The sequence below is a fragment of the Eubalaena glacialis genome, chromosome 15 (genome assembly GCF_028564815.1).
Source record: "Eubalaena glacialis isolate mEubGla1 chromosome 15, mEubGla1.1.hap2.+ XY, whole genome shotgun sequence".
NCBI classification, from domain to species: domain Eukaryota; kingdom Metazoa; phylum Chordata; class Mammalia; order Artiodactyla; family Balaenidae; genus Eubalaena; species Eubalaena glacialis.
The window spans coordinates 78,025,338-78,052,714 of record NC_083730.1 but is presented as its reverse complement, the minus strand read 5'-3'; the positions used below and the strand labels follow the sequence as shown (position 1 = coordinate 78,052,714).

Sequence of the window (27,377 nt, the reverse complement as noted above, 5' to 3'; positions counted from 1 at the left end):
AAACCAGCCATTTTCCATTCATTCATTCATTCATTTATTTATTTATTGAAGTATAGTTGATTTACACTATTTCAGATGTACAGCAAGTGTTTCAGTTTTATATATATATGTATACACACATATATATATATACACACACACACACATATATATTTTCTTTTTCAGATTCTTTTCCTTTATAGGTTATCACAAGATATTGAATATAGTTTCCTGTGCTATACAGTAGGTCCTTTTTTTTTTTTTTTTTAAACTTTGGGTTTATTCATTTATTTATTTATGGCTGTGTTGGGTCTTCGTTTCTGTGCGAGGGCTTTCTCTAGTTGCGGCAAGTGGGGGCCACTCTTCATCGCGGTGTGTGGGCCTCTCATTATCGCGGCCTCTCTTGTTGCGGAGCACAGGCTCCAGACGCGCAGGCTCAGTAATTGTGGCTCACGGGCCTAGTTGCTCCGCGGCATGTGGGATCTTCCCAGACCAGGGCTCGAACCTGTGTCCCCTGCATTGGCAGGCAGATTCTCAACCACTGCACCACCAGGGAAGCCTGGTCCTTGTTTTTTTATCTGTTTTCTATATAGTATTGTGTATCTGTTAATCCCAAATTCCCAATTTATCCCAACCCCCCTAAACCAGCCATTTCCTTATCTCATGGGGACAGCACTACTACTTACCTGCCTCATGCTATGATTTTCCAGATTAAGGACCACAGTGAATGGAAGCTTTTTGGCACAGCTTCTGGAACGTAAACATTTGGTAAATTTTGTAAATGTAGTTCCCCCACTACCAAACAGTTCTCTTCTGTGAGCTCCTGAACTACAGCTTTCTAGTGCCTTTAGGAAAGACATTTGCTTTCTACTCTTTCTAAAATAACTTCTTACAGAGAACTATATTCAATATGCTATGATAAACTATAATGGAAAAGAATATAAAAAAAGAATGTATGGGGCTTTCCTGGTGGCACAGTGGTTAAGAATCTGCCTACCAATGCAGGGGACACAGGTTTGAGCCCTAGTCCAGGAAGATCCCACATGCCGTGGAGCAACTAAGCCCATGTGCCATAACTACAGAGCCTGCGCTCTAGAGCCCATGAGCCACAACTACTGAACCCACGTGCCACAACTACTGAAGCCCGTGCGCCTAGAGCCCGTGCTCCGCAACAAGAGAAGCCACCGCAGTGAGAAGCCTGCACACCTCAATGAAGAGTAGCCCCTACTCGCCACAACTAGAGAAAGCCCGTGCACAGCAAAGAAGACCCAAAGCAGCCAAAAATAAATAAATAAAATAAGAATGTACGTATATGTATAACTGAATCACTTTGCTGTACAGCAGAAGCTAACACAACATTGTAAATCAACTATACTTGGATTTTTAAAAATGAAGAAAGCTTAAAAAAAATAACTTCTTACAAAAGTAATACATGTCCTCTGGAGAAAATTTGAAAAAGCAAAAGGAAGAAAAATATAAATTACTCGTACTCCATAATTTCATGAATTTACTTCCAGTCTTTGTAGACAAATGTTATAATGTGATTAATATATAACTAGTAATTTTCTTTTGTAAAGTACTTAATTGCCCTTGCATTGCTTATTTTGCTATTTACCTTTGTGTTTCTTATATCATTAAGGTTTTGATTGGTTAGTTTTTGTTTGTTCTTATAGATAGCGTTTAGAGTCTTGTTTATTGTTTTTGTATTGTTTGATTGTTCATGATTTTTTCTTAATCCAAAAATTTTGTATGCACTTAGGAAAAACTCGAGATAGTCCAGAGACCTACAGCCATTTTTTGTTTCCAGCCTCCTTTCTTTTCTGTTATTACCTATGTGCCTCTGCTGTGTTGAGCTTTTTATGAACTCTGAGTTAAGCTAGTCTTGAAATTTGTATTTTGAACAGAGACAATGCTGCTTTGCTTAGTTTCTTACAGTGTGGCTGTTTAGCAGGCTGTATTCTTTATGCTGAACATTCATCCAAGTTGTTTTAGAAATCACAGGACCGGTTATAACCCCCCTGCAGTTTTTGGTTTACAGCTTTAGTTGTTTCACTAAAGCAGGACATTGTAGGATGCTTCTGTGGCCGTTGATTTTTTTCCTTGAAGCCATTAAGAGTTGGAAATGCTTTGGAGTTTAAGTTTTCCCAAGAGTGAAAGTTCTACGTAAATGGAAATCAAAATTTATTACAGAAATTTAAGTGATCTGAAATTGCCTCAGGAATTCTTTGGAGAGGTACTTAGGATTCACATTCAGCCCTATTCAAATCCCATTCCATTGTCCCCCTGCCATAATTGGCCTCCTCCAGGCATGTTCATCTCAGCTCTTAGCTTGCTCACGGAGCCTGAAGATGCTACCTTTTGAAGATGTGTAGTATTATTTTTTTTTTTAAATCAATGTTGTTATATGCATGGGTTTTTTTTTAACATCTTTATTGGAGTATAATTGCTTTACAATGGTGTGTTAGTTTCTGCTTTATAAAAAAGTGAATCAGCTATACATATACATATATCCCCATATCTCCTCCCTCTTGCGTCTCCCTCCCACCCTCCCTGTCTCACCCCTCTAGGTGGTCACAAAGCACCGAGCTGATCTCCCTGTGCTATGTGGCTGCTTCCTACTAGCTATCTATTTTACATTTGGTAGCGTACATATGTCCATATATGCATGTTTTTGCAACTTGTTTTCTTCTACTCTGTGTATCTTAGAGCTTAATTCATGTATGTGTGTGTGTATGAATTATATATGTGAATATGAACTATATTGAGTTATATATAATTGTATATGAACTGTGTATATATGAATATATGGATTATATATAATTATATTTTATATAATTCATTGTGAATTATATATAATTACGTTTTATATATACAAATTGCTTATTTATTTATTTATATGAATTGCTCAGCTTCGTTCTCTCAAACTTCCTCACAGATTATTTAGCCTTTCTCCTGTTGATAGACATTTTAGGTTGATTCCAATTTTTCTCCAGTATAATGTTCAATGTCTTTGTACCTCCAAATGTTTCTGAATCCTCACAGTGCTCATCAGTACTTTGTACATCGGAAACCACATCAGAAATAAAGTTTGTTGAATTGAATTTGAAGAATGTGGATTTATTTATTTATTTATAAATAGAATTCAGTAGTATTTGTCAAAGTAGCAGTATTATCAAAAATTTGAAGTATAGTTTTGAGAGAATGTCAGTATCACTAGCTACCTATATGCTCTAGGACATCATGCTAGTTGAACCCATTTACAACAAATCTATGTAACAAAAATATATATATATATATTTTAAAATTTTATTTATTTATTTATTTTTGGCTGCATTGGGTCTTCATTGCTGCGCGAGGGCTTTTCTCTAGTTGGGGCGAGCGGGGACTACTCTTCGTTGCGGTGCACAGGCTTTTCATTGCGGTGGCTTCTCCTGTTGCAGAGCACAGGCCCTAGGCGCATGGGCTTCAGTAGTTGTGGCACGCGGGCTCAGTAGTTGTGGCTCACGGGCTCTAGAGCACCGGCTCAGTAGTTGTGGTGCACAGGCTTAGTTGCTCCGCGGCATGTGGGGTCTTCCCGGACCAGGGCTCGAACCCGTGTGCCCTGCATTGGCAGGCGGATTCTTAACCACTGCGCCACCAGGGAAGCCCAACAAAAATATTTTTAAACCTAGTTGGTGGTAATTTATTTTCTGTTAAATTTGGTCCAGCACATTTTCCATGCAATAAAAAAAAAAAAAAATTGAATGTCTTTGGAAGTGATTTTGTCTATAGTTTTAAGAGTTTTAGTGAAATTCGAAAATTGCAGTTACATGATTTTGAAGAAAAAGAAGGAACCTCATTTTTCATTTTATCAGTAACCCCTGGGTAGCATAGAATGTTGTGAGTTAAATATACATTGCATTGATGTGGTAAATTGTAGTGTTTTTGAAATAAATTCCAAGATGTAAAATTTTTAATGCTCCATTTTATTGTCTGTTTCATTGCTTACTAGAGAAAGGATTTCTCTGGTAAAAACTCATGTTGGAAAGAAAAATTGAACTTTAGATATTTTTTGATGTTTCAGGACATAAGTATAACATGGTATAACTTGGTACATGTGGCTTTGGCAGCAAAAATTAATCAATCCAAAACCTCACAGAAGCAACTTCTGGCTGTTAAAATCCATAATGCGATAGGTCTTTTTCATGTGTTCCTCCTTTATCATATCTAGGCAAGGACTTTATAACTCAGAAGTGATAATAAAAGTTGCATTAAGAGGGGGAATTTTATTTTTTTTTCTGTCATAATTTATAAAACTCTTAGAAGTTTGAAGTTGTAGGTTCCAGATAAAGACCATAAAAAGTGGATTTTTTTCTTATGTTTTTCTGATCATGGGACGGGACCAATAGGTCAGCAATGAATCATCTGTATTTTAGATATCAAAAGTGAAGCTATAGGTTTTGAGCCAGTTTAGGTTTTCTAATGTTCAGATGAGAGGAAAATGGATGAGCAAAACTTTGGGGTTGATAGCCCTATGTAATTATTTTGGAAGAGCAATGCTTGACATGTGTTAAATTCTCCAGAAAGTTGCCTTTAGACGTAAATCTTTTTTAGCCACGAGTTGCTGGATTTGTCCCTGATTTGCTAAGATAGGAGTTGCATATCTAATATGTAATCTAATATGGTTAAGTATCTAATATAGTTAAGCTTTGTGTTACCTTCTTTGTTTTTAATAATGATTTTTTTTTAAATTAGTTTATTTATTTTTGACTGTGTTGGGTCTTCGTTGCTGTGCGTGGGCTTTCTCTAGTTGCGGCGAGCGGGAGCTACTCTTCGTTGCGGTGCGCGGGCTTCTCATTGCGGTGGCTTCTCTTGTTGCGGAGCACGGGCTCTAGGCGCGTGGGCTTCAGTAGTTGTGGCTCACGGGCTCTAGAGTGCAGGCTCAGTAGTTGTGGCGCACGGGCTTAGTTGCTCCGCGGCATGTGGGATCTTCCCCGATCAGGGCTGGAACCCGTGTCCCCTGCATCGGCAGGTGGATTCTCAACCACTGCGCCACCAAGGAAGCCCTGTTACCTTCTTTTTTAGTGGTTTATCCTTATACTCCTTGCTCCCTGCCCCCAACAACATATTAAGTCTTAACTACAAAAGGTACATTTAATTTTAGCTAGCTGGTTAGTTTTACTGAACATTTGTTCTTTGCAGACTGAGGGAGACAGATGGATTTGAATTCTAAAGTGGAGTCTTGATTTAGTAGAAGAAATAGCCAGTAAAGTGATAGACGAGGTTTCCAGGCAGTTTTAATTAGTCAGGCGCAGCTGTGAGCAGGAATTGATGAGAAGGGCAAGATTTCGTGGCATAAAAGATGCAGCATTTCTTAGAGGTATTTAGGGGTCAGCCATGGTCATCGGTAATTTTTACTGAGTAGTCGCTTGGTGCCTATTCATGTTCTTGCCTACCCCAGCCAAACAATTACAGGCTACAGTTTTAAAATTAACATCTCTGATCTTATAATCAAAGTATGGATGACACTGATGTCAGCTTCTTTGTTCACGTTGACTAAAGAAGTCATTGGAAGTACTGATCTAGGAGTGTGTTTGCAAACGGTGCCTTATTGTGTCTATTGCTTTCTGTTGTTTGTTTTGTTTTGTTTTGTTGGGCATGTATGTGCACTGTCAGGTAGCATCTTTAGTCATTTGCTCATTCAGTAAATATTTATTGAGCACCTGTCATGTACCAGGTTCTCTGGTGTTTGGGATACACTAGGGAACAAAATAGACAAAGTTGTAAGCCATAATGAGAGAGTTTGAAATAAATTTGAAAAAGATATTTTTCAACTAATATTAACTGTTATTGAGTGCTTACTACATGCCAGGTGCTGTGCTCTGTGCCTTATTTCAGGAGAAAGAATTCAAAACATGCTGAGATTTTAGTGCAGAAGATAAAGAGATGAATGAATCTAAACTTCCTTGAGAAGTTTACAATCTATCAGAATCCCTCTGGTAACAATAATTATCTGTAGAACTTGTATTTTAATTGAGCATATGATTAGAATCCCTCCTGTGCACAATTCTGAGGATTGACAAATTTTGCAAACCGGGACTTCCTATGTCCCTAATGGGAGGTTGTTCGTCACACTCAATGTCAGGTGGCAGTAGTTAGGCTTATTGCATGCATTCAATCAAATGGTTCCTATAGAGCAGTATTTTTTCACCCTCAGCTAGATGATTCTCTGCTGCGGGGGCTTCCCTGTACATTGCAGGATGTCCGTCCCTGGCCTCTACCCACTAGATGCCAGTAACACCTCTGTACTTGTAACAACCCAGAATATTTCTCGGCATTTACACACATCCCCTGGGAGGCATCAAGAGTCTCTGTCTCCCTAGACAGTCAGCACCTCCTCCAGGAGGCAGAGCCAACTGCAGCATCACCCAAAGCTTAGCTTGTGCCACCCGCTCACACTCTTCCTACAAATGGGAAGTGCTTGGGCTATTCACACCTGATACTGGGAATACTCTTGTTAGACAGTGACCGTGTTTCTAGAGAAACCACTAAGTGCTTATCAGCAGTGGGGATAATGATCTTGGTCTGCTTTTCAGAGCTAGAATAAACAATGGGAATTACAACATTTTCATTATTAAATATATCATGAATTCAAATGGTATATATGGAAGGTATGTATTTTTGGGTAGAACTTTTGAATATATAAATTAAACTAAATTAAAAAAATATATTCTGTTATTCCACCACCCAGTTAAGAAATGGGTCCTTACCAATCCCCTTAAAGACCCCTGCATGCTCCACCATTCAACCCTCCCTCTATCCCACATAGGATACCACTATCTTGAATTTTGTGTTTGTTTTTCTTTTGCTTTTCTGTATTGTTTTATAGTATGCACACAACTCTAAACATTACAGAGCTCAGTTTTGTGTGTTTTAAGACCTTATTATATAAATGTAGTATGCCATATGTAATTTTTGTGACTTGCTTTATTTTCTGCTCCACGTGTTATATGATTCTTCCATGTTGATGTGTGTAGCTGTACTTCTGTTTTCACTCCTGTGTAATCATATGAATACATCACAGTGTATCCATTTTGTTGATGAATATTTGAGTTGTTTCCAGTTTTTTTTTTTTGTTATTGTAAACAATGTTGCTGTAAATATTCTTGTACTTGTCATCTGGTGTTAATGTGCAAGAGTTTCTGTAGGGAATTACCCAGGTGTGGATTGCTGTATTGTAGGCTATATGCATGGAGCAGGCTGAAGGATGGCCCCTAAAGATAACAGGTCCTAATACCTGGAACCTATAAATGTTACCTTATGTGGAAAGAGGATCTTTGCAGGTGTGATTAAGTTAAGGATCTTGAGCTGGGGAGATGATCCTAGATTATCAGGTGGGCCCTAAATGCAGTCACAAGTGTCCTTAATAGAGGAGAGGCCAACGGAAATTACACCGAGTATAAGAGGAGAAGGCCCTGTGATCACAGAGGCAGAGATTGAAGTGATGTAGCCACAACCCAGGATGCCAGCAGCCACCAAAAGGTGGAAGAGCCGAGAAACAAACTCTTTCCTAGAGCCTCTGGAGGGAGTGCAGCCCTGCCAGCAACACCTGGAATTTGGCCCAGTGATACTGATTTTGGACTTCTGGCCTCCAGAACTGTGAGAAAATAAATATCTGTTGTTTTAAGCCACTAAGTATGGTGATTTGTTATAGCAGCCACCAGGAGCTAAAACAATTCTTTTTTTTTTATTTTTTTATTTTTTTCATTTTCATTTTAACTGGACAATACCAATTGTTTTCTAAGGTGTCTGTACTAATTTATGTTTCCACCAGAAGTGTCTAAGAATTACTATTGTTTCACATTCTTCTCAGTAGTTTGATACTTTTGCATTTTACCAGGAGATTTTTCTAAGCAATTTTATAAAATTTAGTACAAACTTTAAAAAATTTAGTTCAGAATGCAAAAACAAACAAAAAACTACACTAATAAGAAGGTAAAAATGTTGATATTGAATACTGTAGTAATGTAGAGAAGGGGTTTGGTTAAATTAATACATATGCTACAGATACTGTGTTATACGTATTATTTCTCTTGCCTCGTCTCCTAACCACTAAACTTAATATTTTCTGCACACATTCTTCCTTCTCGTGAAAATAATCCAGTGATTCTTTGGTACTCATTACATGAATTGGCATGCTTTTTAGGTTTCTGTTTGGTTTGTTTCTGTTTTTACTCTATCCCATGTTAAATCTTTTTGGCTAAACATAAGTTGGTAAAATAGTATTTTGAGGGGGGAGGCAGTAACTATAACCTAGCTGCTTGGGAAGATAGTATATTTGTGCATGTATTTTGAGGGAACATGTTTAGTCATCAATCCCGGAAAATGTTATCATGCCCTTGTCTCATGAAGTATATTGTTTGATGATAAACATATTGCACATACTAACAATAATTGTACCTTAGGGATGAATTGCATTTGGCACTTTAAAAAGTAATTTTAAAATGTATATCCTCATTTGATTAATTTGTTTGTTCTTTTGTTGTGTTCCTTAAGGGTAAGCATTTAAGCAAATATATTTACTTAGGAAACTAGATTAATCATAGTTGTTTTTACACAATTTTGAGAGTCTATTAGCAAAATTAAGTTTTTATTAAAGTTTATATTAGCAAAATTAAGTGGCAAATTGAGGTGATTTAGCTAGTCTTTTTAAAGACTGCTCACTTTAATAGAATCCTAGCATTGGAAGAAGAAATCCTTGTGTGCCATTTATATTACAAGAACTGTAATAAAGAGCCATCCAGTTTCTTCTTGATTGTGACCAGTGGAAGGGCTCTTAGAGCCTCTTAAGCTTTTGGTTTTGACAAGCTTTTTTTAAAAAAACCCTTTTCTTATAAAAATTTGGAAAATTTCCCCAAAATATTAAAGTAGACAGAATTGCATAATGAACCCTTATGTACCCATCACCAACTTCGACAATTTTCAACTCATGGCTGATCTTGTTTCACCTATGCTGCCACCTATTTCTCTTTCCCATATTATTCCCATATTATTTTAAAGTAAATCCATGACATCCTGTCACTTTATCCATAAGTATTTCAATATGTATCTAAAAGATGAGGACTCCTTTAAAAAACATAATCATAATATTTCATATCTTTAAAAATTAACAGTATTTCTTTAATATAATTAAATATGCAGTCAGCATTCACATTTCCAATTGTGATTGTGCTAATATTTTTAAAAGGTTGTTTGGATGAGGACATAAATAAGGATATAATGTTTTTTAAACTACATATTACTTCTTCTCTTCTTTTTTTTTTAAAAATTTATTTATTTATTTATTTTTGGCTGTGTTGGGTCTTCGTTTCTGTGCGAGGGCTTTCTCTAGTTGCGGCAAGTGGGGGCCACTCTTCATCGCGGTGTGCGGGCCTCTCACTATCGCGGCCTCTCTTGTTGCGGAGCACAGGCTCCAGACGCGCAGGCTCAGTAGTTGTGGCTCACGGGCCTAGTTGCTCCGCTGCATGTGGGAATCTTCCCAGACCAGGGCTGGAACCCGTGTTCCCTGCATTGGCAGGCAGATTCTCAACCATTGCGCCACCAGGGAAGCCCCTTCTCTTCTCTTCTCTTTTTTTTTTTTTTTCTCTGCCTTGCAATTTATTTGTTGAAGAAAGTTGGTTCTTTGTCCTGTTGAGTTTCCTATGGTCTAGATTATGCTTATTGCACCCCCTTGGTATAGTTTAACATCTTTTTTCTGTCCTATTTCCTGTAAATTCACATTTGGATCTCACTTCTAGACCACGGTTCCATCAGGTTTAAGTTTGATTTTGTTTTTCCTTTATTTTTTGGCAAGATTGCTTTACGGGTGGTGGTGTATATTTTCATCATTAGGCACATAATGTCAGCTTATTTTTGTGTGATGTTTGCAGCTGCTAAAGCTCAATGCCTAGATCTAGTACACTGAGATTGCAAAATGGTGATAGCCTGTCATTCCTTCATTTATTAGCTGGAATTCTTCTATACAGAGAAGTTTTCTTTTATCAACTGTTTGCTTACCTAGGTGGACAGGTCATATAAGAAAGGCAGGGTAAATGATTGACTCTTTCCCTATATTAACCAGTTTACCAAAAATAGAGTTGGTTTGCCAACATCCTCCAATGGTGGGATTTTTAAAAAATATTATAAATTTGTGGATTTAAATGTATTTGATGTGTTTCTGTCCATTGAACTTACTGTCCTTACTGGCTTGGCAAAATTATTGTTTCTTAAAATGGACTATCCTTTTTCCAAAGAAGATATGTGAATGACCTTATGAAAAGATGAAAAGCTTATGAAAAGATGCTCAACATCATTAGCCTTCAGGGAAATGCAAATCAAAACCACACGAGTTACCACCTCAAGCCCCCTTGGATGGCTCTAATCAAAAGACAGATAATAACAAGTGTTAGCAATAATGTGGAGAAATTGAAATCTTTATACATTACTGGTGGGAATGTAACATGGTGCAGCCACTTTGGAAAACAGTTGAACAGTTCCTCCAAAAGGTAAACAGAGTTACCATATGATTTGGCAGTTTCACTCTTATGTTTTCATCCCTCTTGGTTATAAAGCTATGTCCATACAAAAACTTGTACTTGAATATTCATAGCAGCATTATTCATAATTGCCAAAAAATGGAAAGAACTTGTGTCCATCAACTGATGAATGGATAAATAAGATATGGTATATCCATTAAATGGAATATTATTCAGCAATAAAAAGGAGTGAAGTTCTGATACATACTACAACATGGATGAATTTTAAACAGTATGCTAAGTGAAAGAGGGCAGTTACAAAATACCCCTCAGAGTATGATTCCATTTCTATTAAATGTAAAGAAAATAGGTAAATCTATAGCAACAGTAGATTAGTGATTGCGTAGGGCTGAAAGATTTGGGGGGACATGGGGAGTGACTGCTAATGGGTACAGAGTTTCTTTTGGAGGTGATGCAAATGTTCTAAAATTGTGGTAATGAATGCACAACTGTGAATACGCTAAAAGCCATTGGATTGTATACTTTAAGTGGATGAATTTTATGGTGTGTGAATTACATTAAAATAAGCCTTTTTATAAAGATCATTATATTAAAAAAAAAAAAAAAAGGACTACCCAGAGTCATCCAGAGAGCCTGCTTTAGATGCAGATTACAGGGTATATCCTAGACCTTTTGAAACAATGTTTATAATTGGATCCCAAGAATCTTTTTTAAAGAGTAAATACATCCAGGAATTCTGTTTGAATTATTATCAAGTTGTTTGTTAGGCTGTGCATCCCAGTAACTTCCTGTGTCTGCCTCTCCTGGAGCAATAAGGGAGGAGAGTAAGTCTTCCTCTTCCACATGACAGCCCTTGAAACTTATGAAGGCAGCTCCCCCTTCCAACTCACCTTTGTAGGCCACGCATCCCTAGTTCCTTACCATTTCTCATGTGATGTGATTGCCAGATTAGTCAAATCACCTCTTCTGGACACACAGTCTGTTAAAGACCTTTTAAAATGAGGTACTTTGAACAGGATATTCCAGTTATAGTTTGACCATTGCAGAATATAAATAGGATTATTACCTCCCTTGCTTCTGACACTGAAATTCTACTAATGTATTAAGATTATATTAACATTTTTAAAAATGGTGGTGGCTCAAATGAAGCATGTGTTTAATTCAAACCTCCTTTACCCCACCCTTAACACTCCCAGGTTTTATCTAGTCGGGTCTTCCTTATAGGGTTATCTGGAAAAGTTCCCTTTCTTGGTGGTGACCTGGTCCAAAATAAGGAAGCATCTTTAATGTCCTAACAATTATTTAGCAGTTTCAAGTTTTTCAGAGCACTCCCTATACATTATTTCCTTTGATCTTAACAGTTTAAACCCGTCATTTTATAGATGTAGAAACACAGGCTGAGAGAATTTAAGTAAAATGCCTAAGGGGAGAGTTATTTGCAGAGGCTGGGCTAGAACCTAGTTTCCTTAACTCAGTGGTTTGTAATCTTGGCTGCACATCGCATTCACCTGTGGAGTTAAAAAAAAACAAAAACGAAAACTAGGTTCCATCCCTAGATATTTTGAGTTAATCGGACTGGGGTGGGACCTATTCAGTATTATTTAAAAGCTCTCAAGGCAGTTCTAATGTTTAGCCAGGGTTGAGCAACTGCCCTAACTCATATCCTCATGTTCCCTCCCTGTCACATGTATTTTCTTCATCTAATTGAAATAGTCTTACGTGGAAGAGGAAGAATTATTTTCCATTGCTCCAGAAGGCAGAATTACAATTAGTCCAAGTGAGAGAAGGTTACTCAGATGTACAGTGGGAACCAGATGTACATCTTAAGAGAATTATCCTTGGAATTTATGTATCTTCTCATTCATTAATTTATCAAACTTTTATGTGCCAGACACTGTGCTAAGCTCTGGGGGTACAAATATGAAGAAGACATGGTTTCCCCCTTTCAGAGCTCACAGTTGAAAAGGGGGACAGATTTAAATAACATTATAGTAGAGTGCGGTATGTGTTACACATATTGGGAGCTCTATAATTTCCTTCTTTGTTATATTTTTGTATTTTTAAATTGTCAACAGTGATTTTCTTACTAAGATATATTTATGCTAAGCATTTGGTGAATATGTCACAATAGTCTTTACATTAAGTATGTAATTCAAGCAATAACAGGTAAAGTTAGTCTTTGCATAGATATCTTTTTTCTTTAAATACTCCTAATAATAAAATTTATAGTGTTGAAACCATTTTGAGAGTTCATTTCTACATCTTTCTCCGAATTTTATTCTGTTGATTACTAAGCATAGGAAGATGATCTGTATTGGCTTTGTCAAGATTTTGTGTTGGTGAAAAAAATGATTTTGTAACAGAGAAATTTTAAGATTTGGACTCTATGCCTCAGATCAGCTTTGAAGAGTCACTCTATATACCACTCACTACATTTTCTTTATGGACATCATTTATTAAAAACAAATCATTGATACATTTCCTATTGAAATACCAGACACATTTATCCTCAGAGTTTGTATCTGACCCTCTGATAGAGGTATCTGACCCTCAGATAGAGGTATATCCTGGACAATACGGGAACACCAAAAAGTTATTGTGGGGAGGGGAAGAGGGAGGAAGAAAAGAGGGAGGAAATCAGAGTTTTTCAAAGTTGGCGGTGGAGCAGAGCTGGGTTCTGAATGATAGGTAGGATTTAGACTGAGTGGTATGGACATTCAGGCCACATTAGCAGGGAGATGGAAAAATGGGACCCTGATCATGGAACATGACAAAAGATGAAAACTGGGCAGGGACAGGACAAGATGGAACTTTTATGAAAAAGAATCTGAACAGTGATTTCTTATATGTGGGAGTCCTCAGAGTCCTAACAATCCTGCTCTCAAAAGCAGTTGGACAGAGATCTAGGAAAAATCACCATGTGCTGGAGAAAGCTTTATAGGGCTGAGCCAAAGCTAATTAGTCTGGTAACAAGTCAAGGTCCATTCCTAGTTTTGGCACCAAGCTAGGGGCTAAAACTCGTGAGTTAAAATAAAGTGTGAAATTTAATTGTGGTTATCAATTAAGACCCTTAAAGGCCCTTTTATTTTATTTTATTTTTTTAAACATTTTAAAAAATTTTATTTATTTTTGGCTGCGTTGTGTCTTCATTGCTGCGCGCGGGCTTTCTCTAGTTGTGGCGAGTGGGGGCTACTCTTAGTTGCGGTGCGCGGGCTTCTCATTGTGGTGGCTTCTCGTTGCGGGGCACGGGCTCTAGGCGCGTGGGCTTCAGTAGTTGTGGGTCGCGGGCTCTAGGCGCGTGGGCTTCAGTAGTTGTGGGTCGCGGGCTCTAGAGCGCACGCTCAACAGTTGTGGTGCCCATGTGTAGTTGCTCCCCAGCATGTGGGATCTTCCCTGACCAGGGCTTGAACCCATGTCCCCGGCATTGGCAGGTGGATTCTTAACCATTGCGCCACCAGGGCAGTCCAAGACCCTTTTAGAAAAATAGGTGATGTTGAGAGTTTGAACACATTTTTCCAAGATTGGATAAGGTCATGCAGCTTCAGGGTCTAATTTAATTGATAAGGGATCCACTCTTGATTTAGGCTTTCGTTTTAGAGATAGAATTCCATCCTTCTATTTGTGATTCATTTACTTGGTTCACATGAAATCTTTCTGATCTTTGAGTTGCCATATGCAATTCAATTTGGCCATGATTGCCATCTTCATAATGTAAAAATGGTAGGAAAATCTGTAGAAGGGTTTAAAAACTCACTCTAACATTTGAGGGGGTTTCGGTATTCTATAGACTCTACTGAAAAGTTTTGTCCTGGGCTTGTGAGTCTGGCCAGTTGATCTGCTTTGGAATATTCCAGGTATAAATTCCTTTTATGCTGACAGGTTCATATAATGAATTGAATCAGTTAATGTACCATACTAGGGAGTATAGTAATTTATTTGGAGCTTGAGTAATCCTGAGTTTTAAATATCATTTCTTTTTGAAGGGTGAAACGTTTTATTGTTCACTGATAGTTCCCAGCATCTGTGGTGGTCTCTCCCATCCCACCACCAGTCCTACAGTGAGAGAAACTGCTGCCAAAGTTCAATAGATGGGACTAGTGAATTGATTTAAGGAAAGTACTTCCTATGGTACTTGTGATTGTTCTTTGTCGGATATGTCTCCCAAATGTTGATTATATCAATTGTGTCACTATTTGTTTGACTAGCAGTTATTTAAAGGTAGTGTTTGCTTCTGTAAAATACCAGCTCTAGTTAAGACTGCTTTTCTTCAATATAAACTATTCAACTTATCACTATTTCTTTTTTTTTTTAAGAGGAAAAAAAACCCTCATGTTTCTATTACCACAAATACCAGTGACATTTCAAAACTGAATAAGCATGTTTTACATAGTCCTTTTTATGGGGCATATACAGTTTTTATACTCCTTTTTATTATTGTGTAATTTTAATTATTTTTTATTTATTGCATAATATTCCATTGTGATATGTTATAATTTAATTGAACACTTCTGAATATTGAGATTGCTTCCACTTTTTCCACTATAATAAGACTGCAGTGAAAATCTCTGTGCATTTTTATTTCTGGAATGTTTCTTTAGGATAAATTCTTAAAAATGGGATTACTTTCTATTTCTTTCAGAGGTAGGAGATAATATATCTTTTAGCGTCTATCTTGACCCTTTTAGAGAATTACATCTCTGCTATTCTGAAGAGCAAAGTAGATGGAAATTGAGATTAACATTTAGGGGAATATGGTAGTTCATTCCCTAATCTTGATTTTTCTACTAATTATTAGTCTAGTTAATTTCCTTATGTGTTTATACAGTATTCTCTATTACTTGAAAAGCCTCTATATGCTTATTCTCCCTACCATATTTACTTGAAATGCATGTTGGAGTTTTACATTTCTCATCATGGCTGACAGGTATATGTTCTGTATTTTCCCAAATGAAAAAAGAATTGGCCAAAATATGATCCTCCATACTTCTTCTTTTAAAAAATATTTATTTATTATTTATTTGGTTGAGCCAGGTCTTAGTTGCGGCAGGTGGGTTCCTTAGTTGTGGCACATGGGCTCCTTAGTTGCAGCTTGCAAGCTTAGTTGCGGCTCGCTGGCTCCTTAGTTGCAGCATGTGGGCTCCTTAGTTGTGGCATGCGAACTCTTAGTTGTGGCATGCATGTGGGATCTAGTTTGCTGACCAGGGATCAAACCCGGGCCCCCTGCATTGGGAGCACGGAGTCTTAAGCACTGCACCACCAGGGAAGTCCCGATCCTCTGTACTTCTTATGTCGAATATTGGAGTCTTGTTCAAAGCCAGATTTGGCTGGCAAAGAATATTTTGCCTACCTTCTCTTAGCTTTCCAGAATGATGGTTGTTTAGCTTAAAAACATGTATGTCATGTATGATAAAATTATATTAAGGCTACGAATTGCTTTGAGTGTCGTTCTCTTAATTGGGGTGACTTCAGCATTATCACCAAAGTACAGTTAGCAAACCTGTCTTCTGATTAAGGGTGACAGGGATCTTCCCTTTTCCTTAAATAGCCTTTTTCCTTTTTAAAGAAAAAGTATTAATTTTATAATGACATTACAGTCTTTTATCTTGGTCAAGAGCGATTACTAAGAGCAGTGGTTTTATATGAGGATCTGAGACAAATCATTTAATATTCCTAAGTACCAGAATAGATCCTCCATAGCTGACTTACTAAAACCCAAAGGTATGATATCTTTATAAAATGATTTTAGGCCATGACCTTCAAACTTTAGAATTCTTAATAACAGCAGCATATCAGACAGTTCTTAGTTTTCATAAGGCCATTGAAATGGAAAATGCTGAGTAATCTATTGGATTTCTGAAAGCATAGTGTGCTTTAGATACTGTTAAATCAATAAACATATAACAGTCACTTAAGCGTGTAAATTATATAATATTTGGTTAATTATATTATAACGCAAGTCCTTTCAGAATATTTGTCTTTCAAGTGGAATGCCAAAAATATAACTGAAGTGCTTGTAAAAATAGAACCATCAGAAAAATACAGAAGTATAGTATATATTTTTTCAGATAATCTTAATATTTGGAGTTAGCTACAGATTCTGTCATATACATCATTTTATGAACCATGAAGTATCGTATTTCAGAAGCACTTATGTTTGAGATTGGTAATAAAACTAAATATCTGGGTTTAATGTTACTGAATTGTTCTTTGATTCTTGTGTCCAATAAAAGCTTGTATTGAATTTTTTAGTAGTTGCTTCATATAACATAAGTCGCCGCTCAGTGTAGCATAAGTAAAAATGTATTTGGAGCACATATGTATTTAATTAATTAATTAATTAATTTAAAAATAATTTTTAAAAATTTATTTATCTTTGGCTGCGTTGGGTCTTTGTTGCTGCGTGTGGGCTTTCTCTAGTTGTGGTGAGCGGGGGCTACTCTTCGTTTTGGTGCGTGGGCTTCTCATTGCGGTGGCTTCTCTTGTTGCAGAGCACAGGCTCTAGGTGCAAGGGCTTCAGTAGTTGTGGCACGCGGGCTCTAGAGCACAGGCTCAGTAGTTGTGGCACATGGGCTTAGTTGCTCTGCGGCGTGTGGGATCTTCCCGGACCAGGGCTTGAATCTGTGCCCCCTGCATTGGCAGGCGGATTCTTAACCACTGCGCCACCAGGGAAGTCCACATATGTATTTTATATCAAAGAGTTGTATTGGGTAGAGATCACAAAATCAATATTGAGAAGCATTTTAAAAAATGCAACAAAATTTATTTGTTTAGATCTTCATACCTTGAGTCGATCAAATTTAAAATTTTGTCATTTTTCACAATATTAAAAGTATCTCAGTCTTTGGTTGTTGATCGTAATGGTGGAAGCTGGTTACTGACTTTTTTGGGGAGCGATCTTAAAACAAAAAAAGGTAATCTAGCTTCCGTAGATACGATTACTTCAGGGTAGATGGTTGCCCTTGAAATGCGATCGTTTTTAAAGGAATTTGGAGTTATTTTATCTGCTGTCATGGGAAAAATAATCAAAAGGGTGATTTGTGTTTGATGAATTGAGACAAAAGGGTAGGGAAGTACAGTTTGTATGACTTGATGATAAAGGACATTTAATCAATCATTATTTGATACTGTTGTATTAAAAACTAAATAAAAATGTCCCTAGTTCTTATTTTTAATAATATGATTTGCAATATCGCTTTACCCAATGATACCTAGTTGAATGCAACCATAGCCTGATTAGAACTGTTTTAAATTTTATTTTAAAATTATCATATGGTAGAATTGACCTTTTTTGGGGGGGTGGGTGTGCAGTTCCATGAATCTTAACACATGTATAGATTCATGTAACCACCAGCACAATCAGGATATAGAACAGTTTGTTTGCCTCCCCAAACTCCCTCATACTATCCCTATATAGTCACACCCTGCCTGTACCCCAACCTCTGGCAACCACTGATCTGTTCTCTATCACTATAGATTTTTTTTTCCCAGAAAGTCATATAAATAGAATAATGCAGATGGAACCTTTTGAAATTGACTTCTTTCACTCAACAAAATGCCACTGAGATTCACTGAGGTTGTGGATATCAGTAGTTCATTTCTTTTTATTGCTACGTTGTTGGTTGAAATTTTATGGCATTTGGATATTATTTCTGATCTGACACACTAGAACTGAAGTTTGAATTGGTTACTTTTTAAAACAATGAATATTTTTTCAAATCAGTTAAATGAGATGCATACGTAGTTAATTTTTTGAATTGGAATTTGTTTTCAAACTGAACATTTTTTCAGTTCAGTTTAGCGACTTGCATGTATAGCTAAGCTAGGCAGTTACAGGGTTTACATTTCTCTGGAAGTTCTTGTTGTTTTATTGGGCTAACAGTTTTAAGGGCAAAATTTGAGATTAAAAAAGAAGTATTTTGCAGGTTTATGAGAGAAATAAAGTGACCTGTGACCCTTTAAAATGTCAGTGCCAATGACTTGACAGAATTTTCTTTGCTTTTACTCCAAGCCTCTCCCCACCCTGACTTTCTGGTCTACTGAGAACCAGACACCTCTGGCGCCTGATAATCTGTTTTAATGTGCTTGTTCCAAGAGTGGCCTCTTATTTGTTGGTTACAACAGTCTGTTCATTTTAACTTAGTCACACTTATATGCGTAAATTATTTGCATCATAAATTTAGTTTGATTCTTTATGTTCATAGCTGTTTCCTTTCCTAGTTGATTGAGGATTTAATGGTTTTATCATTTCCCCAGCTGCTGAAAATCTCAAGGAGGTCTCCTGATAATTGTATGTTTTTGGTGAGAAAATAGGGGTGGATCCATTATCAGTGTGAACTGGATAAATCTATACCATGTCACCAATTGAAATAATGGATTAACAGTAGTAAGAATGGAGTGTTCTTCAAAATCAAAGAATAATAAACAATCATTTATTAGTTGGTATATTAGATCTTGAAGATGAAACTTGTTCTGTTTTCACTGACAACCTACCTGGTAATAGAAGTTAGAGACTTAGATTTATAACCTGAGCATTGAATAAATATTTATACCTCAACTTTCTAAAATAAGCTACTCAAATTAACTTTTGACCTCCACACTTAATTATTTTCATGATTTGGGTTCTAATCTCACTTTTAATAGGAGCATTAGCAGAAATGCCAAGGAAAAAAATCTCTATCAGCAACCTGGCTTTGGCCACAATTAAAAGATTTTTTGATGTGGACCATTTTTAGATACCACTGGATAGATTTGCTTCCATAGATGACAGCAGTGGTGAAAGCAATACATACCAACTTCTTCTCTATTGGTTCTTTCCTTAGATTTTAACATTTGAGACCAAGAATCCGACGGAATTAGCAGAACGCTTGCGCTCCGTTTGTGGGAATCAGAGCAATGCGTATGCCCGCCTGCTGGAATACCGCCTGAATGCCTTGCGAGGACTGTGGAATGCCCAGCGCCAGCTGGCCTTGGAAGAACAGCATGAAAGGGAAAGTTCGGGTGACGAAGAAACTTTGGCCCTGCTCAAACGCCAGGGCTTGTTGCAGCAACCCGAGCAAGCTCCCTTCACGTCGAGGATGGGGCTCCTGCTGGTCTTCCCCCTTATTCAGTCCCAGAGTAGAACAGACCCTTCTCTCTGTAACATAACTGCTGAGGTGCTATTGAACTGCCTTCGCGACTGCCAGCCTTTGAGCTTGACCAAGGAGCCTGCTGACTGTCTGAATGGAATCGAAACTTTGCTGTGCTCTTGGCTAGAGGAGACTTCTGACACAGGCCGACACATCCCACATAAGCAAAAAGAAAATGCTGCTGCTGCCCTGGTGGCTTTGGCATGTGCCAGGTAAGGAAAATCAAAGGTACCAACTGGTGACCTTGTGATGGCTGCTTCCTGGGTTGGGTAAGTGAATAAGAGGGCAGGCGTATTTGTTGGAAGTCTTAACATTCAGAAGTCCTTCTTCGTTTTCAGTATTGAATTTCGCAGCCTTGACAATGCATAAGATGTTTCCACCAAAACTTGGTACCAGGAGCTGGAGTTGAAACCCAAGTTCAAGTTTTTGCTTTCTGTTATACCATGATAACAGCTTAAACAGTTTAAAATGGAGAATCAACACTTGCCATTGTCTGCTCAACCTTAGATGGTTACTGTTTTATATCAGGTAGTTAGTAGATGATGTTGTATCTGTATTTCTCCTGGAAGGACAGTCAAAAAATATGTAGAGCTTTTAATTTTTTTTCCTGCATGTCTGTAAGGAGTATGTCAGTGAGTGAATGGGTTATTACTCACCTGGACTCAGTCACACAGACTTGGTCACAAATTATATTTCTGGACCTTGATGCTTGGCTCCATCAATTTAACTGAAAGATCTCTCTGTGCGTAGCAAGATTTAATAGTATACTGTCCTTCGTTTGTAAGTTGATGTTACTGATGTACTGTCAATAGGAAACGTGCTTGGAGTTACTTTTCCAGGAGAGGATTTCTTACATTCTCCTGCCCAGTAAACTGTATGATCACTCTCACATATTTGTGAGAAAAAGTTTCACTACCTTTGCTTTCTTCTAACCTAATTGTCTAGGGACCAATTAGGACCACGGTCTGATAGATTAGTGTCGCTAATCTCTCTCCCTTCATAATTTTCTCTTTGATTGAGTTCTTCCTTTTGTTAGCAAAGCGAATGTGGAAAAGTTCTTCTTGGAGGATTATGAAGTTCCTAGCTATAAGACTCCTTTCCCTATTTTTATGGTTTCAAAGTTGACCTTCAAATGGTTGAATCTGAAGCTATTTTTAAGGCACAATGGCACCAGCATTTATTGTCAGTTTCTTTGCCCTGAGCAAACTGTCATTAGCCTAGTTTTAGATCCTTGAAGACTGTGGTTGATTATGGAAATCCTGACATGAGCTTAATTCTGGAGACATTATTCGGTGGTACTGAAATAAGTTTCCCTGTAAAGGCTTTATATTGGACTGATTTATTTTTTTAGGATATGCAGAAGACAGTTTTGAGCCCTAAATAGATTTGTTATTAATGCAAAAGTCCTACTTTGGGAAATTTTGCTTTTAGATAGTCCTATCTTTAGACAGATTTAGGATGTTTGGAATAATTATCAACTCTTCAGTTTCAAATGTTTTTAATGAACATGGGATCATAAAACTCACTTTTTTATTATGTACCCTAATTTAGTCTGAACCAAGAGAGAGTTATTGAAATCACTTCATGTACTTGAGATTCCAAATTCCGTTCAGCAGAAACGTTGAAATGAGTGTTTTTTATTTTCTTCTTCTTGGGTGTGTATTTTTGTTTTTGTTTTAGATGGTACCTACATTATTGCTAATATTATCACCTTGTTCTGGACTTTATTTACCTCAATCATGTGCTTTTCAGTGTTAGATCGTCTCCTTAAATGAAGTTATTTAGGAGCATATCATTGAACTTTTGAGATTGATGCTCTCAAAGACAGAACAACGTTTCCAAAAAAATATTTTGAAGATGTTTATTCATTTCAACCAGCTAACATTTATCGAACATCTCTGATGTGCCAGGAATCTTGCTAGGTCTTAGGGAAATAATGACTCATGGTGACTCATGGTCTCTAATCTTACAGTTGAATGGATTTCATTTTGTCAGTCATTATTGCTTATTTACCACGTGCGAGAGACTCTACTAGGCAGTGCGAATACAGCAGTGAGCAAGGTAATGGTCCCTAAAATTGCAAGGTTTACATGAGACTGAGAGAGGCAGACAACTAGCAACAAATGCATATATAAGATAATTTCTGAGAGGGATGTTCACTGTAAGAAGACAAATCAGGATATTTTAATAATAGAGAATGACTTAAGTGGAGGTGGGGGGCCAGCATTAGCTAGAGATACCAGGGAAGGCCTTACTGAATAGGAGACATTTGAGCTGAGGCCTAGATGATGAGAGAGAGCCAGCCATGCAAAAAAGCCAGTGACAGGGAGTTCCAGGCAAGAGGAGCAGCAAGTGGCACAAATCTGATGCTTTTTCTGTGCTTGGGGTAGGACAGCAAAGTGAGCGGGGTGGCTGGAATGCAATGGTAGGAGAGAGGCAGGAGATGAGAGTCCAGACCATGTAGGGGCTTAGGAGTCATGGAAGGAGTTTAAATTTTACTATTTATTTATTTATTTAGGCTGTGCCAGGTCTTAGTTGCAGCATGCAGGACCTTTTTAGTTGCAGCCTGTAGACGTAGTTGCAGCATGCATGTGGGATCTAGTTCCCTGACCAGGGATTGAAGCCGGTCCCCCTGCATTGGAGCATGGGGTCTTACCCACTGGACCACCAGTGAAGTCCCTAAATTTTACTCTTAAAATCTGAATCTGGCAGCTAATAATACCTTATAGTTGGTTTAATGTTTTAAATGTTCCATTGTGCCTTTGCCCCTTTCTTTTAACCTCGTTGTACCCCGGGGAGGTATCCCTATTGGACAGATGAAGGACATAGGAATTTGGTAACAGGACTGACATGGTGCCGCTGGTTAGTGGCAGAGCCGGGTTTCAGAGCCTGTGGGTCCTGACTCCCAACTTGTGCTTTTATACTGTGTCTGCTGCCTCCCTGCCTTATATGGTTCTTTGGTTTTGATTCTTTGAACACCAGAGATAGTGAAAGGGGCAATTAAGAGGAGGATTCGGGCTTCCCTGGTGGCGTAGTGGTTAAGAATCCGCCTGCCAATGCAGGAGGCACGGGTTCAAGCCCTGGTCCGGGAAGATCCCACATGCCGCGGAACAACTAAGCCCGTGCGCCACAACTACTGAAACCCGCGCGCCTAGAGCCTGTGCTCCCAACAAGAGAAGCCACCGCAATGAGAAGCCTGCACACCACAACGAAGAGTAGCCCCCGGTTGCTGCAACCAGAGAAAAGCCCATGTGTAGCAACGAAGACCCAGCGCAGCCAAAAATAAAAAATAAAAAATAAATACAATTAAAAAAAAAAAAGAGGAGGACTCTAGGCCTTCTTGGTCCTGTGTTAGGTAGTCCATTTCTTTTTGGGGTTTAGGCACATGATACCTAGCAATTAAAGCCTTGGCTAAGAGAATAAGGTAGCAATCTGAAGTCAGCCCATCTGATACTGGTGATCATTTAGCTCAGGAAATGTTCTTGGGGTGATTTATACTTGGGATCTGGCCAGGTAAGTCTTGTGCATCTTAAAAGCACCTTCTTTTAGATCCTGCTGACCAAACTATAGACCTCCCAGAGCCTCAAGCTTTGGGAACCAAAAGGAAATGGGATCTTAGTGAGCTCTGCAAGCATTACAGTCACATACTGCACAGCCGGGGGAAGCAGAAGGAACACCTCTTAGCACAAAGTATTAATTATTTGAATGCTTTCCTCTTCAGTCATATTTAATGTGTGAGATGTTTATGTAAAATGGATGAACTTAACAAAGATATTAAAAAATTAAGCCTAGAAATACTGCTACACTTTAAATATAACCTCTTCCTATGAAATATCTCCTTCAGCTAGAGATCAACTTGATGATGAAACAGTATCAGGCATAATAGCCACACATTCTTTGTGCTTGAGCTTTATGTTTTGAACTTTTATGTTAGGGGAACATTATTTACCTTTGCAAATACAAGAAGAATATCATAACTGGCATGGTAAGAATCACGTCTGTTTTGACATTTTGTACAACACATCTACTGATTGGCAGAAGCAGACCCAATTTGGAAGCTCTCCGTGTGGTTAATAAAATTGACATTAACAACCTTATTTGACGTTTCAGTTTTGATGATTTTCTGTTCCTTCCTTTTATTTTTAGGGGATCATTGAAAACTTTTGTTCATACAGTCCATCTATTACAGAAACAGACAGATCTAGGGTCCCTGCCTGTAGCCGATGTGCTGTATAGGTAAGTTGTCACTTTGGATCCTCACCCTCCTTCTACACAAGGGAGCCTTGTGCATAAAAGCTCTTTTAATAAGTAAATTGCTAAACTCTTTTTTTTATCAATTAATGACTCATATTTTTAAATAAGTATGCTATTCTTTTCATCTTAAGTGAGAATTTTGTTTCTTTTCTTCTTGGAAGGTGTTCCTAGAGCATGTTATTTTTCATTTTTTAATTTTTGTGGTAAAAAAAGTGCAATAGCTTGTAATGAATTCTTATTGTAGGTTTCAAGATGATAAGATGTTAAGGTATAAAGAAAAAAGTGAAAGTCATTCATAATCTCACTACTCAAAGATAACCACTCCTAATGTTGTATGTGTTATATGTGTTTCCTAGTTCATACCCCTTTCTCTCCATCCCTCCCCTTCTCTCTATCTCTCTCTCTCAGATATGTATACATGTAAAATATATACATTTTACACACAGCTACAATTTTATTATAACATTTCCATAAGCACTACTTTGTAATTTTCTAATTTAAAAATATATGTATTGTTAATGTCTTTTCAGATGTATAGTATTTGTGTAGAACTATTTTAGTTTTCTGCTCTTTGAGATGTTAAGTAGACTTTTATCTTCTTGCTGAAATGGATAGTCTCGGTGTCTTTATGATTCTCTATCTCCGCTATTTAGGCTGTTGCTTTTGGAAGGGGGACCTGGATCCCCCTCCTGTTTGCTTGGTGGCAAACACATAGTATCATGGGGGTATGAAGACATGTTGCCTGCACCAGATAGCAACACTGGCTCCAGTTCTGAAAATAAAGGTAATGCAAGGGTTTTGGTCCTGTGATTGAAATTAAGATATGAAAAGAGTGGTTTTAGATAATTGTGGCAAACGATTTAGATATAACTCTGTATTCCTTTTAATTAAGAGCTCAAGGTTCCTATACAGGGTAATCATTGTCTGCTTTATCAGTAAAAGTATAAAAGCTGATACTCAGTGAGGTAAGAAAATGGATAGGTTTTACTATCGCAAGGGAAAAGGATCATCCATACACTCCTGCCAAGGAGGCATGAATTACTTAAATTGCTGGGTATTTGAATTTGGGCATGGGAGCCTTAAGTCCACGAATAGAGTATCAGGTCTTGTTGCCTGATACTGTTTCTTTTAGTAATTTATTGTGTGTATGTTGGTGAACCTCCTGTCCTAAAAGCAAAAAAAAAAAAAAAAAAAAAAAAAGAGATTGTTCAAAGGAGCATGAATTGTTAAGTATCCCCTTTAAATAAAAGGGACTAGATTAAAATGTTTTTACACAGTTTCACAGGTATTACATATCTGTTTATTCTGTGATCTCAGTGAAAATGGCAGAAGGTCTCTGAAATGACCTGCAGTTAACTGACTTACCAGATGAATTAGGCCTCTTTATTTGCTTGGTAGATGTACTGACCGGTGCCGTGGCACACAAAACCCATGAGGCCAGTAGGCTCTTCTTAGAGTCTGTGCACTGCTGCTCCCACCTACGGAGTTGCAGGCTTGCCAAGAGTCTGCCTTGCTTCCAAACCTGTTTGTTATTGTAATTGGTACTTGTGATTATATCATTAAATATTACATAAGTGATAAAGTAGGAATTTAAAAAACCCTAGGAAATTATTTACATTTAGAAATGGAATGCTTTTAGGGCTTCCCTGATGGTGCAGTGGTTAAGAATCCGCCTGCCAATGCAGGGGACATGGGTTCGAGCCCTGGTCCGGGAAGATCCCACATGCCGCGGAGCAACTAAGCCCGCATGCCACCAACTACTGAAGCCCGTGCGCCTAGAGCCCGTGCTCCGCAACAAGAGAAGCCACCGCAATGAGAAGCCCGCGCACCGCAACGAAGAGTAGTCCCCGCTCACCGCAACTAGAGAAAGCCCACATGCAGCAATGAAGACCCAGTGCAGCCAAAAAAAAATTAAATAAATATATTTTTTTAAAAAATGGAATGCTTTAGAATGATTCAACAAAGCCAATCTCTAAGAAATTCGTATTCTCTAAGAAATTAGATTGGGATTCAGAGTCTATTCTGCCCACCCCTTCTTCTCACACTTTTGATGGGGGCAACTTTCCTAGGTAACTGTAAGGGAATGGGGTTCAGTCTAAGCAGTGGGCCATCCGCACACCTCTCATCCAGTGCCTGTGCCTTTTCACGGTCCACTGTTTCTTCCAGACAGTCATGTGAAAGTGATGAGAGGAACAGAGACAAGACTTCCGGATATGAGTTAACTATCTTCACTGACTCAACTGGAGTCAATAGGAGAAGCAAAAAGCCTGCAATGCCCAAGAAGTTCTTAAACATTATAGGTGGAAATTTATAAATTCATACAAAACCAAAACCCCTTTCTTTACTCTCTCCTTTTACTCCTTTTAGTATCTCCTTTGGAGTAATTTCTTACTGAGGATGATGGTATTAAGCTGATCTGTATGCTTTTCACTCTCTTGTACCTTTGGTTTTGCTCCTGGCTAGAGGATGTTTTTCTTATAAAAATTTAAAAAGTAGTTTTATTTAATTTTTAATATGTGGAAACGTTCAACATACCCAGATGTTGAAAGCATACTACAGTAAACCCTGTATACCCATCACTCAGCTTCAACAAGTGTCAACTCTGGCCAATCTTGTTTTACTCTGTCACCTTCACTGTCACTCCTTGTCAGATCCATACTCAAAAGGCCTTGGCCTTAATCTAAAGAGTGATGAATAAATGTATATTTATAAGTTTTAAGTTAAAATAAAATGTTTAAGGAATGAAATTAATATTTTGAAAATGATTACCTACTTTTAACTGTTTTTTGAAGAACTAATAGGAACAAGTCTCGGTTGTCTTGGATTAGTAGACTGAATTTTTAAGATAACCACATACTTAGTACTAATTTGAGTGCTATTACACTGGATTTCTTGTAATATGACAAATAGTAGAGAAACTCCACTTAAACATAGTAAGTGGATTGATTTTGAAAAAAAAAACAAAGTTTTATTTATAAGCTCTCTTATTAAGGTAAATTCTCTAGAATATGATAGTAAACCATTTACTATCATTCAGAGAGATACTATTTGTTTTAAGCTTGGGGAAGATATACCTAAGGGGAAACATAATTGCTCTTTTTAAATAGAAGTGATATTGTACTTTTGTGCTGTGTCACTCCAGAAATTTAAAATTAGGATCTCTAGATGGAAAATCCACAAGGAGTAGATTTTAGTTCAATGTATATCATCAGTCTATCAACATAAAATCATTTGCCATTTATGGGGCACTGGCTTTGTACCAGAGAGCAGTGTGGGTGTTTACCTATGTTGTCTCATTTAACCATCACAGTAACTCTTGAGGTACATATTATCTTCATCTTACAGATGAAGAAACTGAAGTTCAAAGAGGCCCAATGTCAACTAATAAGTGCCCCAAACTCTTAAATCTCACACCTTTTTTATTACACAATCCTTAGGGAAAGTATTGTATGCTTAGTCATTTCAGATTAGAGTTAGGAATGTATTTTTGCTATTCAAAAAGAAA

General features: G+C 37.6%; 1 protein-coding gene across 8 annotated transcripts in view; it reads left to right on the top strand.

The window, feature by feature from the left end:
* Positions 1-27,377, top strand: part of HECTD4 (HECT domain E3 ubiquitin protein ligase 4) — a 194,701-nt gene that overhangs the window by 29,798 nt on the left and 137,526 nt on the right. For 7 of the 8 annotated variants that reach the window (XM_061170219.1, XM_061170217.1, XM_061170218.1 and 4 more), the window contains exons 2-4: positions 19,313-19,830; positions 23,765-23,854; positions 24,526-24,656. In XM_061170219.1, the coding sequence (XP_061026202.1) occupies positions 19,313-19,830; positions 23,765-23,854; positions 24,526-24,656 (739 nt within the window). Of the gene's footprint in view, positions 1-19,312; positions 19,831-23,764; positions 23,855-24,525; positions 24,657-27,377 lie in introns of those variants that run through there. The other variant, XM_061170221.1, reaches the window with a different exon arrangement.